The following is a 19,494-nucleotide window of genomic DNA, read 5'->3' on the forward strand; positions in this document are numbered from 1 at the left end:
CAACTTAAGTCAGGGCGTTACTATATATCCAACAAATTAAAAACTTGCTTAATCCGTTACATGACAGCGATAGAAGGTTCTCAGAGCGTCAGGTCCTTGAATTTTTGCGATTAGTGTCTGTGTCTGTCTTCTAAAGCTGTTCGTCCTATTGTGCTGCCCCCCCCCCCCCCGCGTGCGATTACATTTTTTCTTCAGAACATAATATCCCAGAGCAGTCCAGACGTTTCACTTTTAGAGAGTATTAATGTATCCGCTCGGACTGCTGTTCCCGTTCAAACACATGCATGGATTACTCTCACTGGTTTACGCCCGACTAGAAAGCGAAAGCGAGCGTTCCTGAGCCGTCGGCGCTCGGTCCTGCTTAATCCCATGCAAAATCCGCTGTGCGCAATCCATCCGAACGCTGCAATGAACGCGTCGCTCCAAACACACGCATCCCCGAACTCTGGGAGCAACGAACTGCTTGAAACGACCGTCTACAATTCTGTTGCGTGTTCGTGAGTGCGCATTAATTTGCTGCTACACTGTAACGGAACAGTGCAGGGTCATCCAAAATGATCCTTACAACTTTTCTCATGTGTATTTCAGAAACAGGGATACGTACAGATCTGCGATTTGCGGCATAATGTTCACACACACCTAAATTTTTAGAATCCTTTTAACAGACATCACTGTGTGAATCACCTGTATTCTAAGCTATGTTCCTGTTCTTCCGACATCCGACTTAACATGCGCTCATAGAGGCGTGCAATTGCTGCTCTGAAGCGAGCTGACATTTCCTGCAGTTCTCACACTGGGCATCCTTCACAAAACCCGAACGAGAAAGAGTAATGGGGTTACGTGTGCAGACCTTGGGGGCCAGGAAACGAGTTCTCCTCCGTCAATCCAGCGAGCTGGTAATGTCATCGAAAGGCTTCATAACGAAAGAGGCCTGTAACGTCCCTCTTCCCTTCTATCGACAATGTTAGAAATATATGACCGTGTAAGCATGTGCCTAAACAATTGAAATAAAATTTTGAAAAGGCTATCGTTCCAAAGATTCAATATAAAGTCGATAAATGAGGGGGTCTGAAAGTATTTGTATGGAGTGTAGTCATGTATGGAAGTGAAACATGGACGATAAATAGTTTGGACAAGAAGAGAATAGAAGCTTTCGAAATGTGGTGCTACAGAAGAATGCTGAAGATTACATGGGTAGATCACATAACTAATGAGGAAGTATTGAATAGGATTGGGGAGAAGAGAAGTCTGTGGCACAACTTGACCAGAAGAAGGGATCGGTTGGTAGGACATGTTCTGAGGCATCAAGGGATCACCAATTTAGTATTGGAGGGCAGTGTGGAGGGTAAAAATCGTAGAGGGAGACCAAGAGATGAATACACTAAGCAGATTCAGAAGGATTTAGGTTGCAGTAGGTACTAGGAGATGAAGCTTGCACAGGATAGAGTAGCATGGAGAGCTGCATCAAACCAGTCTCAGGACTGAAGACCACAACAACAACAACAACAAATGAGGGGGAGGTTAACAACAAGATGCCTTCTGGCTCTGAGCACTATGGGACTTAACATCTATGGTCATCAGTCCCCTAGAACTAAGAACTACTTAAACCTAACTAACCTAAAGACATCACACACATCCATGCCCGAGGCAGGATTCGAACCTGCGACCGTAGCAGTCGCGCAGCTCTGGACTGAGCGCCTAGAACCGCTAGACCACATCGGCCGGCAAGATGCCTTCTAGGACAACTTATTCCGCCTACTTAATTACTGTATAATTTAGTATGCTTGTTCGAAAGGTTTGTGCTATCATTCACGTACTGTGCCAACGAGAAGGGGTACAACGTGGATCAGAACAGAATAATAAGTGTTACTGAAATATTTGTAGCTAAGAGAAATACGGTCCCAGCCCAATTGCGCAAAATTTCTGTTCGGTAGGTGAATTAATGAGGCGAACAGTCAATGTCAAAAATTACTCGAACACGCCCGGCGACAGAGGGCTGCACGCACGTTAGGAATAACAATTTAAACATTTATGTAATAAAGCGAGAAAGAAAATAGTTTGCACTCGAAATATCATTAACTAATAGAGCAGAAATTTTGAAAACATACAAGATAACACTTAGATTAATGGTTACTTATTGTTGTAAGTGACAATGGCGCTACCTCACAATAACGTCTTTTTCAAATGAATTTTGGAAAATGGCAAAAAATAGTTAAAAGAAACTCTATTGACTTCTGAACAGGAAAATAGAAATTGATAATTACTGTATCAAAAGGTAATTACTATACTTTAGCACGACTGCAAGTCAAAATGTGAACCAGAACTTTACTAACAACAAATTACAATAATCACTGATATTTGCACTCACTCATTAATTCTAGTTAGTGCTTTTGTTCATAGTGCCAGGACTCATTTTAATTTGATTAGTTGATTTACTATTTGCAACAATTAGACGGCCTCAGATTAAAGTTCAAATTTAAAGTTAGTGAGACTGAAATTACTGAATGCTTTAAGTTCAAATGTTTAATCTAACTGAATCATTTAGTTCATAAGCAAAATTAACTGGCACTGTAATTTTCATTTTTCATAAACGGTACTCGAATTATTGTAACAATAGGACAGGACAGGAACCGACTTGGTGAATGATTTTAGGAGAATCACGGGTAAACAGTTTTGATTAAACTATGGTAATTATTCAATCGCAAAACACCACAAAGCTGAGTAACGCCGTTACAAAACTAGTTGAAAGTAAGCTGTGATGCAGTAATCTTACTTCAGTCCATTCTCGCCGTGACGAAGTTACTGACGAAGATACTGCTGCTAGCTCCTTTCCACGATAATTAGCGAGCACGGGAGTTATTGGCAATGATATTGGCGTGGCGGGTTCTTGATGCTGCTGCAGCCAATATTTCCACTGCCCACGCTCATCACTTGCCACGTGCCGCTAAACAGTCACTTCTTCAGTAGAGTGCACGCCATCCATGAGTCCGCACTTCACCAGGTCTCCTCACACCAGAGTCCTCTCTCTGTGTAGCGCGCGCTCTGACGTAACATGCTCCCGCCTCCAGAGACGCCGCTACTCCAACGATACTTATTCGTTGACATAATATACATAATTGACTATATAGCGAAATAAGCAAATTAATTCATACATCGTGTACATATAAATTTACATAAATATAAAAGCAAGTATATATACAACAATAAATGGTCAAAGAGCACATCGGCAGTAAAGTGTTACATGCCCAGTGAAAAAGGGAGGAAGGGCACCATTCTTCTGCAGCATGGTGTCAGATTGCCATTGTTCGACCTGTACAGTCCGTTCCAACAGGCCCAGATAAACAGGCGACGCAACTAACGCGTCTGCAAAGAAAAATGGTCTCACCACGGGGCCATAATCAGACTACACAACACGTTTACCTTTCGACTGTAGCTCACCAAAATGGTTCAAATGGCTCCGAGCAGTATGCGACTTAACTTCTGAGGTCATCAGTCGCCTAGAACATAGAACTACTTAAAACTAACTAACCTAAGGACATCACACACATCCATGCCCGAGGCAGGATTCGAACCTGCGACCGTAGCGGTCCCGCGGTTCCAGACTGTAGCGCCTATAACCGCACGGCCACCCCGGCCGGCTGTAGCTCACCAGTGCCATGCTTAAGTGGAGACCCTCAGAGCCCCATATCCTCATAATGTGACGCTTTACCTTCATAGTCACAATGAAGCACATTTTGCCCGTGAACATCGTCTTTTTCAGATATTCTGGGTCACCGTCGATGCTACTCACAATCACAACCGCAAATGCTTTACAATTTGGCCTGTCATCAGGTGGAAGTGCACGCAGCAGTTGCATCTTATAGGCATGAAGCCTCACCCTCTTGTGTAGCACACTGTGGAGCGTAATTGGTGGTAGCTGCACCTATCGAGACACTTGACGTGTTGATTTAGTTGAGCTCTAGATAAATACCGTTGCACCCACTCCACACCTATGTCACTCATGTTCCAACATCCAGACCTCGTCCTCTTCATGAAGATGTTTCTTTAATTTGTCAGGAAGTGCTGCTGGATCTGGGTGTCAGATCTGGTTTCCATAAACCGCTCCACACAATTTGTGATTTGCAAGGGACTGGCCATTTCGAGGTCTCATTACACTGTTTGTTTTATTCATTGAAAAACGATGTGTGATTTTGCGTCTGCAAAGTACGTTCCATAATTAAACCAAAAAACAGCCGCGACGTAGAAGCTGCTATAAAACAATGCTCCAATCCAAAATGATAATTTTTTTGAGCCATCAGTCTTCTGACTGGTTTAATGCGGCCCACCATGAATTTCATTCCTGTGCCAACCTTTTTACTCAGTGTAGCACTTGCAACCTACGTTCTCAAATATGTGCGAGATGTATTCCAATCTCTGTCTTCCTCTACTGTTGTTATCCTCTGGAGTTCCCTCTAGGACCATGGAAGTGACTCCCTGATGTCTTAACAGATGTCTTATCATCTTGTCCCTCCTTCTTGTCAGTGTTTTCTCCTGCGGAGAACGTCCTCAGTTCTTATCTTATCAGTCCACCTAATTTTCAACAGTCGTCTGTAGCACAACATCTAAAAAGCATCGATATATTTCTGTTGCGGATTTCCCACAGCCACGTCCTTCTTGCGTTATTTTGCTGCTTAGGTAGCTTAATTCCTGACTTCGTCTACTTCGTGATCCCTAATTCTAGTGTTACGTTTCTCTTTGTTCTAATTTCTGTTACTTCTCATTATTTTCGTCTTTCATCGATTTATTCTCAGTCCATATTCTATACTAATTCGCCAATTCCATTCAACAAATCCTGTGATTTATCTTCACTTTCACTGAGGAAATCAATGTCATCAGCGAATCTTATCGTTGACATTCTTTCACACTGAAATTTAATCCCACTCTTGAAACTTTTTTATTTTCATCATTGCTTCTTCGGTATATAGACTGAACAGTAGGGCTGACTACACTCCTGTCTTTTACACCCTTTTCATCACTTCGTTCTTGGTCTTCCACTCTTACTGTTCGCACTTTCCTCTTATTCATATTGTATATAACCCGTCGGTCCCTATACCTTACCCCTATTTTTAGCAGCCCTTGCAACATTTTACACTGTCAAACGCTTTTTCCAGGTCAACAAATCCTATAAACGTTTCTTGATTTTTCTTCAGTTTAACGAATCGCAGATGAAGAGAACATTTTTATATCAACGAAAAACTATCGGTAATGTTGATAACACTACAGAAAACAAATGTGATATATTTAACCTGAAACATGCAAATAAATAGTGGTGGTGCTACATTGTGGTGCGTTTCACAAATAAAATGTGTAGTTCTGCAAAACATGTGGTATCAGGCAAGAATTAACAATGTTAAAAGAAAGAATACTTCCAAAACGAGCAATCAGACGGCGTTCCCTGATCTGAGGGAAAATCAGGAGTAAAATCAACTCTTCTTTAACTAACTGTTTTTCAACCTAAAAATCAAACCAGACAGTACATATTTTACAGTACAGGTCACAAATGTTTCATGTTAACAAATCGGGGAAACACGTTCAATGACAAAAGCATACTTTTTCTTGTTGTTGCAAAGGTCGTATCAAAACACATATTACAGTAGTACATTTATTATAAAACTTTCTATCTCAAAAATCGCAAAAATATTTATTTTTATTTTTGGCAATCGGTTTCGACAGATATAACTGTCATTTTGTGATCTTCCAAAATTTTTTCTTTAATACGTGTTCATTGTAAGTTAGAGTCTCATGCCATGTTGTCACAATGGTGGATAAAACGTAGTACATTATATAAAAGTTTGTCAAAAATAAAACATTTACAATTAAGAAGCACTTTGTGCTCGTGTCCATGACAGTATACATATTGCCAACAGATTGTTAAGTTCAAAATATGGCTCTGAGCACTATGGTACTTAACTTCTGAGGTTATCAGTCCCCTAGAACTTAGAACTACTTAAACCTAACTAAGCTAAGAACATCACACACATCCATGCCCGAGGCAGGATTCGAACCCGCGTACGTAGCGGTCGCGCGGTTCCAGACTGTAGCGCCTAGAACCGCTCGGCACCCCGGCCGGCGATTATTAAGTCTTAAAAATTACAATTGACAATAAAGTGCACATTTGCACATCCGTTTACGTTTGGGTGATATGTTCCATAAATTGATGAACCACCTTAGACGAGGTATATGGTGCAGATGAAATTTATCCACCATTACGACACCATGGCATGAGGTTCTAACTCACAATGGCTGGGCTGTTTGGGGGAAGAGACCAAACTGCGAGGTCAACGAATTAGGGTAGGACGGGGAAGGAAGGCGGCCGTGCCCTGTCAAAGGAACCATCCCGGCATTTGCCTGGAGCGATTTAGGGAAATCACAGAAAACCTAAATCAGGATGGCCGGAGGCGGGCTTGAACCGTCGTCCTCCCTAATGCGAGTCCAGTGTGTAACTCTCAATGAGCACGCTTTGTAACAAAAAATTTTTGAAAATCAGAAGATGTCGAAACCGGTTGTCAAAAATGAAGCAAGTAAAACAGATCGCCCCTTACACAGTATCAACAAGAGAGAATTCAAGTCTTGTGTTAGTTACTTCGACGTAGTTTAACTTCCATATTAACTTCCATATTATTTTCACTAGTTTATTTCCTACACTTTTGTTGTATCAATAAATATTATTATTGTAAATGTCTGATTTCAGCAATGAATGACCGCGTGGACGTTCCTTAGTGCGTATTTTAGCATTCAAAATGTATGTGGTATCATCAGTGTAAATGGAAGTAAGGTAAACAAAACGCAGTTGAAACGTTAATGCTTTGGCGGCCAGCTTTGTGGTACAGAGCAATGTTTGAGCTTGCACTGGTGCAGCGTAAACAGGCGTGTGTGTGTGTATGTGTGTGGTGCGCGTGTGCTCGTGTTGTGTACATTTGAGCGTACTTTGTGCAGGCGGGCGGCGTGGTGGTGTCCGGCGTGGGATCGCTGAGCGCCAGCAAGGGCCTGCTAGAGGCCGAGCGCTACACGCCCAACCCGCAGTACACGGTGTGTCCGGCGCCCGCGCTTCTACTGGACAGGGACAGCATCAGCTTCCTGCACGAGATCGGCGAGGGCTGCTTCGGCAAAGTCTACAAAGGTACGTCCCGTCACTAGCTTTCCTTCGATGTTTTCAGCAGGTCCTCGACAGTGTGAGCTCCTTTACTTTGCTAATCATTTGCACATCACAGCATCTTCTTCCTGTCGGTTTAATTTCGCGTCTGTAGCACGTCATCCTCGTGGTGTGGCGATTTTAATCGCTAGTAGTGTATATGAATGAGCAATTTTTGAGAACATTTCTCGTGGAGATTTGTCTAAAACATTTTGAAATTGATTAAAAACAGTCCTTACCGGTTTCGGTCAGAATGAGACCGTCTTCAACGGCGGTAAACGGAGTAGGTGTAGTGAGTGCACGAGCAGTTGACGTTCATGGAGCACCACCTGCACTGTTAGCCACCGCCGCCGCCGCCGCCTACCACCATTTACATGGTCTGAAGACGCTCACATTCTGATCGAAATCGGCAACAACTGTATTTTGTTGCGGTCAAGGCTTTTTTTAACCCATTTTTAAATTAAATGAAGGAGTTCTACTACTGTAGAAATTGGCCTCATACTTTATTCTACTAATGATTCGCCCGCATCTCGTGGTCGTGCGGTAGCGTTCTCGCTTCCCACGCCCGGGTTCCCGGGTTCGATTTCCGGCGGGGTCAGGGATTTTCTCTGCCTCGTGATGGCTGGGTGTTGTGTGATGTCCTTAGGTTAGTTAGGTTTAAGTAGTTCTAAGTTCTAGGGGACTGATGACCATAGATGTTAAGTTCCATAGTGCTCAGAGCCATTTGAACCATTTTACTAACGATTCAATACAATGATCGCCAGACGCCTGAGCACCAATGACCAATGTAAAGAAAGGGATATATCGTATGGCATGTTGGCTGATTGCATGTTATATGTGATTTGGAAAAGACTTGCACCACGGGACTGTCGTAAGAAATAACGACTTTCATATTTTATCTTTGAACACTAAAGGAGGGGAAATGTTACATTCTTACCATATCCTCGTGAATTATATTACTCAGTATTTTATTCCATTGTACTCATAATTTATAGTTTATTCACTAGCTAATTACAATTAGGTCTCCAATGTTATGTCACATACAAAGTAAGCACAGAATGTCATGTTTTACACCCTATACTGACAATACGAGATGGGCCGGAACTGCGGATTCGTACCAACTGCAGTTATTTTACGACAGTTTAGTAATCTAGATTTAACTATGGCTAATGGCCTTGGTTAATCCATAATCAGAGTGATGTGTGGTTAACTAACTACCGAAATGGTATCAAAAGCAATTCGATTACTGCACATTTATTTCAGATTAGTCTACAAGTATGTGCCAAATTTAACATGACGAACGTCTTCGTTCTAAACAAGAAGAGACACTTGAAGTATTAAACTGTCTCAGTTACATGTAATACACATACCGCTGGCCCATGAACTCTTGTGAAACACAGTGTAAGACACGTGTTACTTCTAAAATGCGCGACTGAATCAACTATAAACGATGTGACAGATATAACGGCTTTACTCATGATAAGTTCGTAGTTTCTCTTCCACACTCATGCTCGCTTGAATGGGAGAGGGTATTACAGTATGTTACATTAACTGTACGTGTTATAACTGAGCGGAGAGCTTCGACTCCTGTTCACCGAAAGCAAGACGAAACTCCCAAAGAGTGAACAAGCAAAGAGCTTGTTACAGAGCTGGTACTGAAGTTGTTAGATATCTCGTAGCGAATGACCGAAACTGGTTATCGCAGATTCGAATCGAATCTTGAAAATACGTAGTCCAGTCACATTAAATTGATCACCACGTATGTTCGACGTCAACGTGGAACAACCATTCACAGACGGAAGGTTGGAATAATAGCAGCAGAGGATGAATAAAGCGTCTCTGGGGAGGGGGGGGGGGAAGAGGGGGGGGGGGAGGAATGTGGTAAACAGTGAAATCGTTCGAACAGTCCACTGGTGTACTGCCGGTTCATAGTATGCAACGGGCACAATATTTTGGTGATGAGACATGTTGTGGTCGTCAGGTGCGCTGATGAACTGAGCTCCTGAGGGCGGGCGGTCATCTTAAATCCCCTCCTCTCGCGAGGCGTTCTCTCCTTGGTTCGCCCCCGCGCGTCAGTGGTAGGTGAGACGCTGGTCTCGGCGTCTGGGGTTGCGCCGGTGTAATTGCTTCGTCCGCCCTAGTCACCCGTTCGTTTCCTTTGCTTATCGACCCCTGACGCGTGGTCGCAGACAATGGAGAGAACGTCTCGCGAGGGGAGGGGATTTAAGACAACCGCCCGCCCTCAGGAGCTCAGTTCGTCAACGCACCTGACGATGGCGATATGTCTGATCTGATCACCGAAATATTGTACCCGTATGACACTATGGACCGGCAGTACACCCGTGGACTCTTCGGGCAAGAAATATACCGGGAAAAACTGAAGAACCACAGTGCAGTCGTTGTCTGTTGTCGTAATGCGGAAACGGAGTGATGTAATTGACGTCCAAAAGGGCTTGATAATGAACTGTCGGTCAAGGTTGGAAGCTTTTTGAAAAGACTAAGTTTGTAAACTGTTCGTATGTCCCAATGGCTAAAGTATATCGTGTATGGCAAAATGGCGCTATCCAAAATCGGCGCCGAGGGAAATTGGGGTGCATCACGGACCATAGACGACAAGGGTGAACAACAGCTGCGGAGATGTGTACTGGTGAAAAGACGTGCATCTGTTGAACAACATACCGTCCAGATAAGCCAAGGGACTACGAATAACGTCTCCTCAACGACATTCCAGCGAACATTGCTATATATGGCTCTCCGCAGCGGGCGCCTTGTCCATTCACCCACGCTGACTGCTGTTCATCGGAGACAAAGGATGGAATTTGCATGCTAGTACCACAACGACACGTCTCTGACCTTTACAGGCGAATCGCGTTTTATGTGTGCACGGCGTGAAACTTCTGAAAGCGAACACACTGCGAGAATCGTAGTCAGTGTGCACCCCGGAGGAGAGAGCATTATTGTCTGGAGAATGTTTTCGTGGCATTCCGTGGGTGATCTCGTCATGCTGGAAGGCACAATGGATGAACACAAGTATGCGTCTATCCTTGGGGACCCCGTCCACCCCCACATGCAGGTCGTTTTTTCTCGGCGCGCTGGCATCTACCGGCGGGACAATGCAAAGTGTCTCACAGCTCGCAGTGTAAGTGCGAGGTTCGAAGAGAGCCATGATGACTTTTTGCGCTCTCCCTTGACCAGCAAACGAAAATCTGTGAAACCACCTCGACCGGGCAGTTTGCGGGATGGATCCTTGACCGAGAAACCTGACGCAGCCGGCCACAGCGCTGGACTCGGCATGGCTGTACATCCCTTTCGGTACTTTGAATAACCCCACTGACTCTCTTCCGCACGTTTCACAGCGGTGATTATTCAGCCTTACGACAGATGTTCTCTTTGATGTGACTGGACTATGCAACCCACAGAAAATAAAATGTAGCGTGACGAAATGAAAGCGCTTCGTAAACAGGCGCCTTTCAGCAAGTACTATGAGGTGCACTGAAAGACCTAAATCGAAAAAAGGCCCAGGGAGTAGACAACATTCGAGTAGAACTACTGACAGCCTTGGGACAGCCAGTCCTGACGTAACTCTACCATCTCGTGAGCAAGGGGCATGAGGCAAGCGAAATACCCTCAGACTTCAAGAAGAATATAATAATTCCAGGTGTGAAAATTACCCAACTACCATTTTAATAAGTCACGGTTGCCAAATACTAACGCGAATTCTTTGCAGACGAATGGAAAAACTGGTAGAAGCCGACCTCGGGGAAGATCAGTTTGGATTCCGTAGAAATACTGGAACACGTGAGGCAATACTGACCTTACGACTTATCTTAGAAGAAAGATTAAGGAAAGGCAAACCGACGTTTCTAGCATTTGTAGACTTAGAGAAAGCTTTTGACAATGTTGACTGGAATACTCTCTTTCAAATTCTAAAGGTGGCAGGGGTAAAATACAGGGCGCCAAAGGCTATTTACAATTTGTACACAAACCAGATGGCAGTTATAAGAGTCGAGGGACATGAAAGGGAAGCAGTGGTTGGGAAGGGAGTGAGACAGGTTTGTAGCCTCTCCCCGATGTTATTCAATCTGTGTATTGAGCAAGCAGTAAAGGAAACAAACGAAAAATTTGGAGTAGGTATTATAATCCATGGAGAAGAATTAAAAACTTTGAGGTTCGCTGATGACATTATAATTCTGTCAGAAACAGCAAAGGACTTGGAAGAGCAGTTGAACGGAATGGGCAGTGTCTTGAAAGGACGATATAGGATGAAGATCAACAAAAGCAAAACGAGGATAAAGGAATCCACTCGAATTAAGTCGGGTGATGCTTAGGGAATTAGATTAGGAAATGAGACACTTAAAGTAGTAAAGGAGTTTTGCTATTTGGGGAGCAAAATAACTGATGACGGTCGAAGTAGAGAGGATATAAAATGTAGACTGGCAATGGCAAGGAAAGCGTTTCTGAGGAAGAGAAATTTGATAACATCGAGTATAGATTTAAATGCCAGGAAGTCGTTTCTGAAAGTATTTGTATGGAGTGTAGCCATGTATGGAAGTGCACAAGGACGATAAATAGTTTGGACAAGAAGAGAATAGAAGCTATCGAAATGTGGTGCTACAGAAGAATGCTGAAGATTAGATGGGTAGATCACATAACTAATGAGGAGGCATTGAATAGAATTGGGCAGATGGGGATTTTGTGGCACAACTTGACTAGAAGAAGGGATCGGTTGGTACTACATGTTCTGAGGCATCAAGGGATCACCAATTTAGTTTTGGGGGGCAGCGTGGAGGGTAAAAATCGTAGAGGGAGACCAAGAGATGAATACACTAAGCAAATTCAGAAGGATGTAGGTTGCAGTAGGTACTGGGAGATGAAGTAGCTTGCACAGGATAGAGTAGCATGGAGAGCTGCATCAAACCAGTCTCAGGACTGAAGCACACAACAAGATGAGGTAGACTCATTTGTTATCCACGAAGGAAATGCAAGATTATTAGTGTAAGAGCACAAAACACTAACGAAAATTTACAACTACGATTTTCATGAGCTATTCACATTTGTACATGATGCTCTAAAAGTTAAATATCTATGTTGGTAAAATATCGTATTAATCATTCATAGGCTAACGTATATAGCTGAGCCAGATTTTTCGTCCGTGAGTGCCGTCGGATTCCTGTGGAATATATTCTGCAACCCAAAGCACATGTATGTCTATAAAGATGCTGCAAAGAGAGAGGTCCTGATCCACGGTGCTTCTTTGGAAAAAACCTTTCTATAGCTAATATCTCATAAATACTTCTTTATGCTTGACAACCGGTTTCGACGGACTTTACTGTGATTATCTGGTCTTCAAACATTATTGTTACAAAACGTGTTCCTTGTGAGTTGGAACCTCATGCCAAGTGGCAATCAGTGGATAAAATGTAGCCCATTGTGCAACGGCATGTCAGAAATAAACGTTTAAATCATGGTCATGTTCGTATATGTAGCGCTCACAGATAATTGTTAAATCTTAAAAATCACAAAAAAAACAGTAAAATTTACAATAGCACATTTGTTTACATTACCTTGAAGTATATTCACTGATGATCCACCTTACAAGGCGTATATGTGACCTGTGTGTGTTTTATAGCTATGATGAGGTCCCTTTATTACAATTCACAAAACTCTAACCGAGAAAGGATGTGACCTCATTTCACAGTATTTTGCGCTGGACGCAGTACAGGCAAAGCTCGGAGACAATCATCGTTTGTGTGATCGTGACAATGCATCCTATCATGGAGTAGAAACGGAAATGGACTTGCCTGTCTAAAGTACCGATCTGAACCTTACTCAAAACTTTTGGGATAAGACAAAACGTCGATTTCGCACCAGGCCTCAGCGTTCAACATCATTATACGTTTTGTTCCTACACTTGCGGCAGAATGGGCTGTCAATCATACACCTCGTTGAAAATGTCCCCAGAAAAGTTCCAGTTTTCATAGAGGGAATGATATCCGTTGCTGATATGTACTAATAGCACATACAGGTGTTCGGATATTTTCGATGAGACAGTGTAGTGATTACCGCCGTAATTCTTTAGTTCATTAAATCCCAATTTGCCAGTTTCATTGAATTGTCGAGTTACTGAAGTAACGCCTATCGGCTGAAGACGACTAAGTGATGCGGTCGAAACTAGACCCCTTATGTACAGAAAGTGTGACGATTTAGACACGACGGTAAAATTTTTTATACATTAATGAGATCTTGTGCTCCACGATGTGACCACATTTAATTCCGTATATTCGTAATTTACTCTATACCTAAACTACCCAGTGGTATTGCTTCAGGATAAATAGTATTATTAATTCAGCTTCAATAATACCGTTGGGCAACTGTTATTAATAGATTTATTAAATATTACGCAATTTTCCTATGTTGTGATTACTGTTGGTTGCTAATGAGAGTTAATGTAGTCATTATGCCTGATATTTATATGAGCAGAATGATTAAGTACAGGGACGGCACCTGCATTATACGGTGGTTGTGCTCTTATTGGACGCTGAATGCTAACATTGATCGCAGTAATACAGCTGGCATTTCTGGTTCATTTGATGACCATATTGTGTGCGTGTGTATGTCGGAGCGACGTTAATAAAAGCTGAATGATGACCACAGCCCGGCTACATATAAATTCGTGGGTTTGGCAATCAAACAGTTACATTCTTGGGGGTAGGAGCGTCCGCACCGCAATTTTTTTTTTTACTCCTCACATATTCAAACGAAACAGTGTATCAGTGACAGCGAATGGATGGATGCGTTCGGCGGTGGGGTATTTTGTCCCTGACAGATAGGTAACGCAGCCGCATGTGTGTGTGTGTGTGTGTGTGTGTGTGTGTGTGTGTCTGCTGTGTTTCCCTCTTCTCATTGTCGTAATCTAATACGAATATATCACTACTATTATACAGTAGGGCAAATTTACAGATCAACGGTGCAGCCTATTCCGTGAATGTACGAAGGAAAGATAGTAGAAATAAATTTCTATTAATCATTCGTAATTTGTGTTAGGCCGCGCTGCTACCTATAAACGTTTTATTTCAGCAATTGGACTGGAATAAGTTCGTACAGATTGTGCAATTGTTTTGCGTCTTATGTGGTCAGCTAAAAGGCAGTGCAGAAGCACACGAGTTGTAGCCTTTCTCCTCGGCAGCAATGAGGGATCATTTAAAAAATAATTCGCAAGGGATAATTGATTCTGCAGGGACACTATAATGAAGAGTTGGACATGAAGGCGCCCTATATGCGGTTCCAGTGCAAGTTGTTTCCCTGAGCCTAACGTCCCAAATTGAACGACGCTTCGGAGTCTTCGGAAGCACACCTATAAAATTTTCAGTTTTAATTGCAGGTAAAATCATCATTGTGAAATATTGACAATACATATTTTATTCAACCACGTAAAATTCATGAAAAAAGTCACACGACGTGTTTCGAGAGCAAGCATCATCTTCAGGTAAAATATACAACATTCATGTATAGATTATTTAACCTGAAGATAAAATTCTGATCTCAAATCGCTTCGTATGACTTCTAATCATATCAAGAATTTTATATGGATGAGCCAAATTTTATACACTCAAGCTCCAAAGAAACTGGTGTAGACATGAGTATTCAAATATAGAATACGGCGCTGCAGTCGGCAACGCTTGTATAGGACAACAAGTGTCTGGCGCAGTTGCTAGATCACTTACTGATGTTACGATGTCGGGTTATCAAGATTTAATTATAGTTGCCGCACGAGACATGGGACACAGAATCTCCGAGGTAGCGATGATGTGTGGATTTTCCCGCACAACCATTTCAAGAGTGTACTGTGAATATCAGGAATCTCCGATATGGCTGCTCCATTCCAGGCTTCATTTGCGCCTCCGGGCCAAGATCGCAACACACTCTTGTGTGCTGGCACTCGACCCGGAAGTAGTCGAATCGAGCCCTGGTATTGCAAGAAATTTTACAGCTAGTATGAGGTCGGAAAAGTGGAAGGGAGTGGTACCGCAAAGTTCCTGATCACAAGACTGCACCAGTGTGCGAGATTAAATTCCGGATATCTCCATACTCTTGTGCATATCTACATTTACATGTACATCAACATGGTTACTGTGCAATCCACAATTAAGCGCTTGGCAGAGGGTTCATGGAACAAACTTCTCTACCGCTTCACTCACGAAAAGCGCGCGGGAAAAACGAACAAATAAATCTTTCTGTGCGCGCTCTGATTTCTCTTATTTTATTATGATGATCATTTCTCAGTACCTAGGTGGGCACCAACAAAATATTTTCACATTCATAAGAGAAAGTTCGTGACTAAAATTTCGAGAGAAAATTCTGCCTCAAAAGGAAAAACGCCTTTGTTTCAATAATTGAAACTTCAATTCGCGTATCATATCTGTGGCACTTTCTCCCCTATTTTGCAGTAGTACAATACGAGCTTCCCTTCTTTGACGTTGTTCGATGTCTTCTGTCAATCCTTTCTGCAGCGGATCGCATGCCGTGCAGTGATGCTCCAGAAGAGGACGGACAAAGGTAGTGTAGGCAGTTTCTTTAGTAGACATGTTACATTTTCGGTTCTACTAATAAGTCGCAGTCTTTGGTTCCCTTTCCCCTTCCATGTGATCGTGCCAATTTAAGCTATACGTAATTGTAATTTCTAAGTATTTTTTCGAAGTGAGAGTTTTTGAATTTGTGTGTGTCACTGCATAAACGAAATTTACTGGTTTCCTTTTAGTACTCATGTCGCTGACTTTACAATTTTCATTGTTTTTCACACTATAGTATACCATTATGACTCATTTTCCAATTGGTTTTTTATCGTCTGATGACTTTACAAGATGGTAAATGATAACATCATCTGCAAACAATACAAGAGGGCTGCTTAAATGGTCTCAAAATTGTTAATATATATCAGGAAAAGCACAGGGCCTATAACACTTTCTTATGGAACACCAGATATTACCTCTTACTCGATGATTTTCCGTCAATTGCTACGAACTGTGACCTTTGAGTAGACTTCAGGAATCCAGTCGTACAACTGGCAGGCAATTTAATTAGAAGTCGCTTTTGAGGAACGATGTCAAAAGCGTTCTGGAAATCTAAAAACGTGGAAGCAATCTAACGTCCCTTATCTACAGCACTCGCTACTTTGTGAGAATAAAGAGCTAGTTGTCTTTCACAAGACCAATATTTTCTGAATCCATGTTGGCTGTTAGTCAATAAATCGTTTCCTTCGAGGTAATACGTAATGTCTGGAAACAGTATACGTTCCAAAACCCTACTGCAAATCATTTTGAGTATTTATAACCACTTCATCTGTACTTAGTCCTTTATTATTGAATCACTACCGGTTCGAGGCACTAAAAGCCACATCTTCAGGTGAACATATGTGGCTTTTAGCTGAAGCGGTTGTTAATAACCTGTAGCTGTGGTTGCCCTACCTATAAGGTTGTCTACCTACTGCAAATGGACATAAGTGATGTGGGTCCGTAACTCAGCGGATTACTACTGTTTCCTTTCTTAGGAACTGGTGTGGCCTAAGCAGTTTCTCAGTCTTTAGGTAAGGATCTTTCGACGAGCGAGCGATTGTATATTATTGCTAAGTGTGGACCTATTGTAGCAGCATATTCTGAAAGGAACCTGACTGGTTTACAGTCTGGACCAGAGGCCTTGCCTTTATTAAGTGATTTAAGCTGCTTCGATATATCGACGATATTATTGTTGTTATTGTCATTCTTATTGTCATTGTCATAACAGCAATAGTTCAAGTACTGCCAATGTCACTTTTATTGGCATATACTAGTGTTTACTCATATTGCCATTAGAGACGCTCAACTAATTTTAACACTATTTGTCACATTAAAACTGTTATTTATAGCCGGCGGCGGTGGTCTCGCGGTTCTAGGCGGGCAGTCTGGAACCGTGCGACTGCTACGGTAGCAGGTTCGAATCCTGCCTCGGGCATGGATGTGTGTGATGTTCTTAGGTTAGTTAGGTTTAAGTAGTTCTAAGTTCTAGGGAACTGATGAACACAGCATTTGAGTCCCATAGTGCTCAGAGCCATTTGAACCATTTTGTTATTTATAAGGTAATAAAAGAGGTACTGTTTGTGTGAAACTCTGGTACCATCAGGTTAAATAAATGAATAAATAAAAATATTTCTAAATTACTCTCGTAGACATTTGTTCTTGATTTGAATTCTGAAATATTTATTTCATCTTCTTTGAAAATGAAATTTCGGAAAACAGTGTTTAGTAACTCCGATTTAGTGGCACTGTTGTTAGTAACATTATGGCTGCTGTCAAGCAGTGAAGATATTGCTTGCAGCTTGCCGCTGATGTACTTTACGTACAAACCGAATCTCTTTGGGTTTTCAGCCATATTTCGAGAGGGTTTCGTTGTGGAAACTACTGAAAGCATCTCGCACTGAAGATCGCACTAAGTTTCGCGCTTCTGTAAAAATTCGTCAGTCTTTGGTATTTTGCGTACTTTTAAATTCGGCTTGCTTTTTCCGTTGCTTCTACAACAGTATTCTGACCTTTTTTGTGTTCCACGGAGGATTAGTATCATCTGGTATTAATTTATTTGGCCTATGTCTCATCGATACTACTTCTTTCAATTGTGACTACTTCGCGTATACACTTACATAGGCAGACAGTAAGTAGTGGAGACTGTCTCTTTGGGAGGCATAAAGCAAGTTTTTATGTGCTTGTAGGATTCTGTACCTCAGTCAGTAAAAACGAAACCTTTATAGGATCATTTTGTTGTCCATTTGTCTGTCTGTCTATACAACTGTTAAAAACCCTATTCTCAGGTACGTGTAGATGTATGCAAGTGAAATTTTTGTCACATACTAAGAGTTACGGTCTTTTGAAGCTTCTAAATCAGTGTAGTCAAAAGTCACGGCCATATATAATTAAGTCTTGAGAACTTTTAACACTGCAGCGCGTCAGCAATCGATAATTTAATGATTATAAAGAATCCGCCTCGATTGCAAATAGAAATCAGATGTTGACCTAGGTTTCGGCGCGGATAACCACGGCCTCTTCAGAACACACTAAAACTACAAACTGCCTAAAGAGGCATGATCCAACATTAAAACAGAACGCCCGAACGGCAGTTTGTAGTTTTAGTGTGTTCTGAAGAAGGCGTGGTTATCCGCGCCGAAACCTAGCTCAACATCCGGTTTATATTTGCAATCGAGGTGGATTCTTTATAATCTTAATTAAGTCTACAAGGAAACTTCAGTTCGCAAGTAATGTGCGTACCTGAGCAGTTTTTTTCAAAAAGATACGTTTTGCTTTTATTTTTAGTCTTCCTATAACGACCTTGTAATCACTAATTCCTGTTTCAGTTTTGATGCTCCCTATTTCAGCGGTATTATCTGCTGATAAGATTTCAAGTATGTTTTCGTAGCTGTTTACGCAGTGAGTGGGCTCCTGAACTATGAAGATGCGCTGATACTCGAACGATTCTTGAACATCCAAAATTTAGATTTTTACAAGATATCGGCAATTATGAAAGATGTGCCTCTTTCACGGGTAAAGAACGCCTAACACCATCCCCAAGTTTTATGTTCAGGGCGTTATTTTTGCGAAGTGATAAGTAAAGCCTTATGACTGCCCTTATGATCAAGATAACACAAGGAAGTACTAAAACAAATCGACTACACGAATTACTAAAAATACTTAGTCTTGATTTGAGAATTATAGAGTAAATAAAGCAGTTTAGCGTCATAACGTCTCGACCCTAAATGGATGTTTGGATAAAAAACGGAAGAAACAATCATTCTTCTTTTCTTCACTATGCAAGCGCTCCAAATAACGTCCAATGTTAACTATACGAAAGTCTCGACAGATTTTTCAGTAAAGAAGAGGCAGACTTTTTACAAGTAAAATGAAGCGAATATTAGAGATTGTAGATATGAACTTCGCGAAATCTCTTAGAAATCCAGTTTCATTACTCTGATGTGATCTTCAAAAGATACCGTTCACCTCAAAAAGAATAAAGTACCCTCGCCATCAAAGAGCAGCCGTCTGCAGTTTTTAATATGTTTTCCCCTCCGACGACGTCAGACACGCAGATATTGCATCAGAAGTCGGCAACATAAAACTGTTTCACAGACCGGTTGCAAACAGTACAGTTTTATAGAAGGGTGTCGCGTTATTAGAAAATTGTTGCGAAATGCATGACTGCCTGCCAAAGATCAACGTACAATGACTATCATTACAACGCAACGCTAATATGAACGTTACCATTCACTAAACAAGTATGTGTGCAGGATTACGGTGCCAAGGTGA

The 19,494-nt window shown here is 41.9% G+C and overlaps 1 protein-coding gene across 4 annotated transcripts in view; it reads left to right on the forward strand.

Annotated features, from left to right (window-relative positions):
* The window catches only part of LOC126267068 (muscle, skeletal receptor tyrosine protein kinase-like), a 590,423-nt gene that overhangs the window by 499,106 nt on the left and 71,823 nt on the right, over positions 1–19,494 (forward strand). For all 4 annotated transcript variants that reach the window (XM_049971921.1, XM_049971918.1, XM_049971919.1 and 1 more), the window contains one exon: positions 6,976–7,159. In XM_049971921.1, coding sequence (XP_049827878.1) covers positions 6,976–7,159 — 184 coding nt within the window. The remainder of the gene's footprint in view (positions 1–6,975; positions 7,160–19,494) is intronic.

Source organism: Schistocerca gregaria, chromosome 4 (genome assembly GCF_023897955.1).
Source record: "Schistocerca gregaria isolate iqSchGreg1 chromosome 4, iqSchGreg1.2, whole genome shotgun sequence".
NCBI classification, from domain to species: Eukaryota; Metazoa; Arthropoda; class Insecta; order Orthoptera; family Acrididae; genus Schistocerca; species Schistocerca gregaria.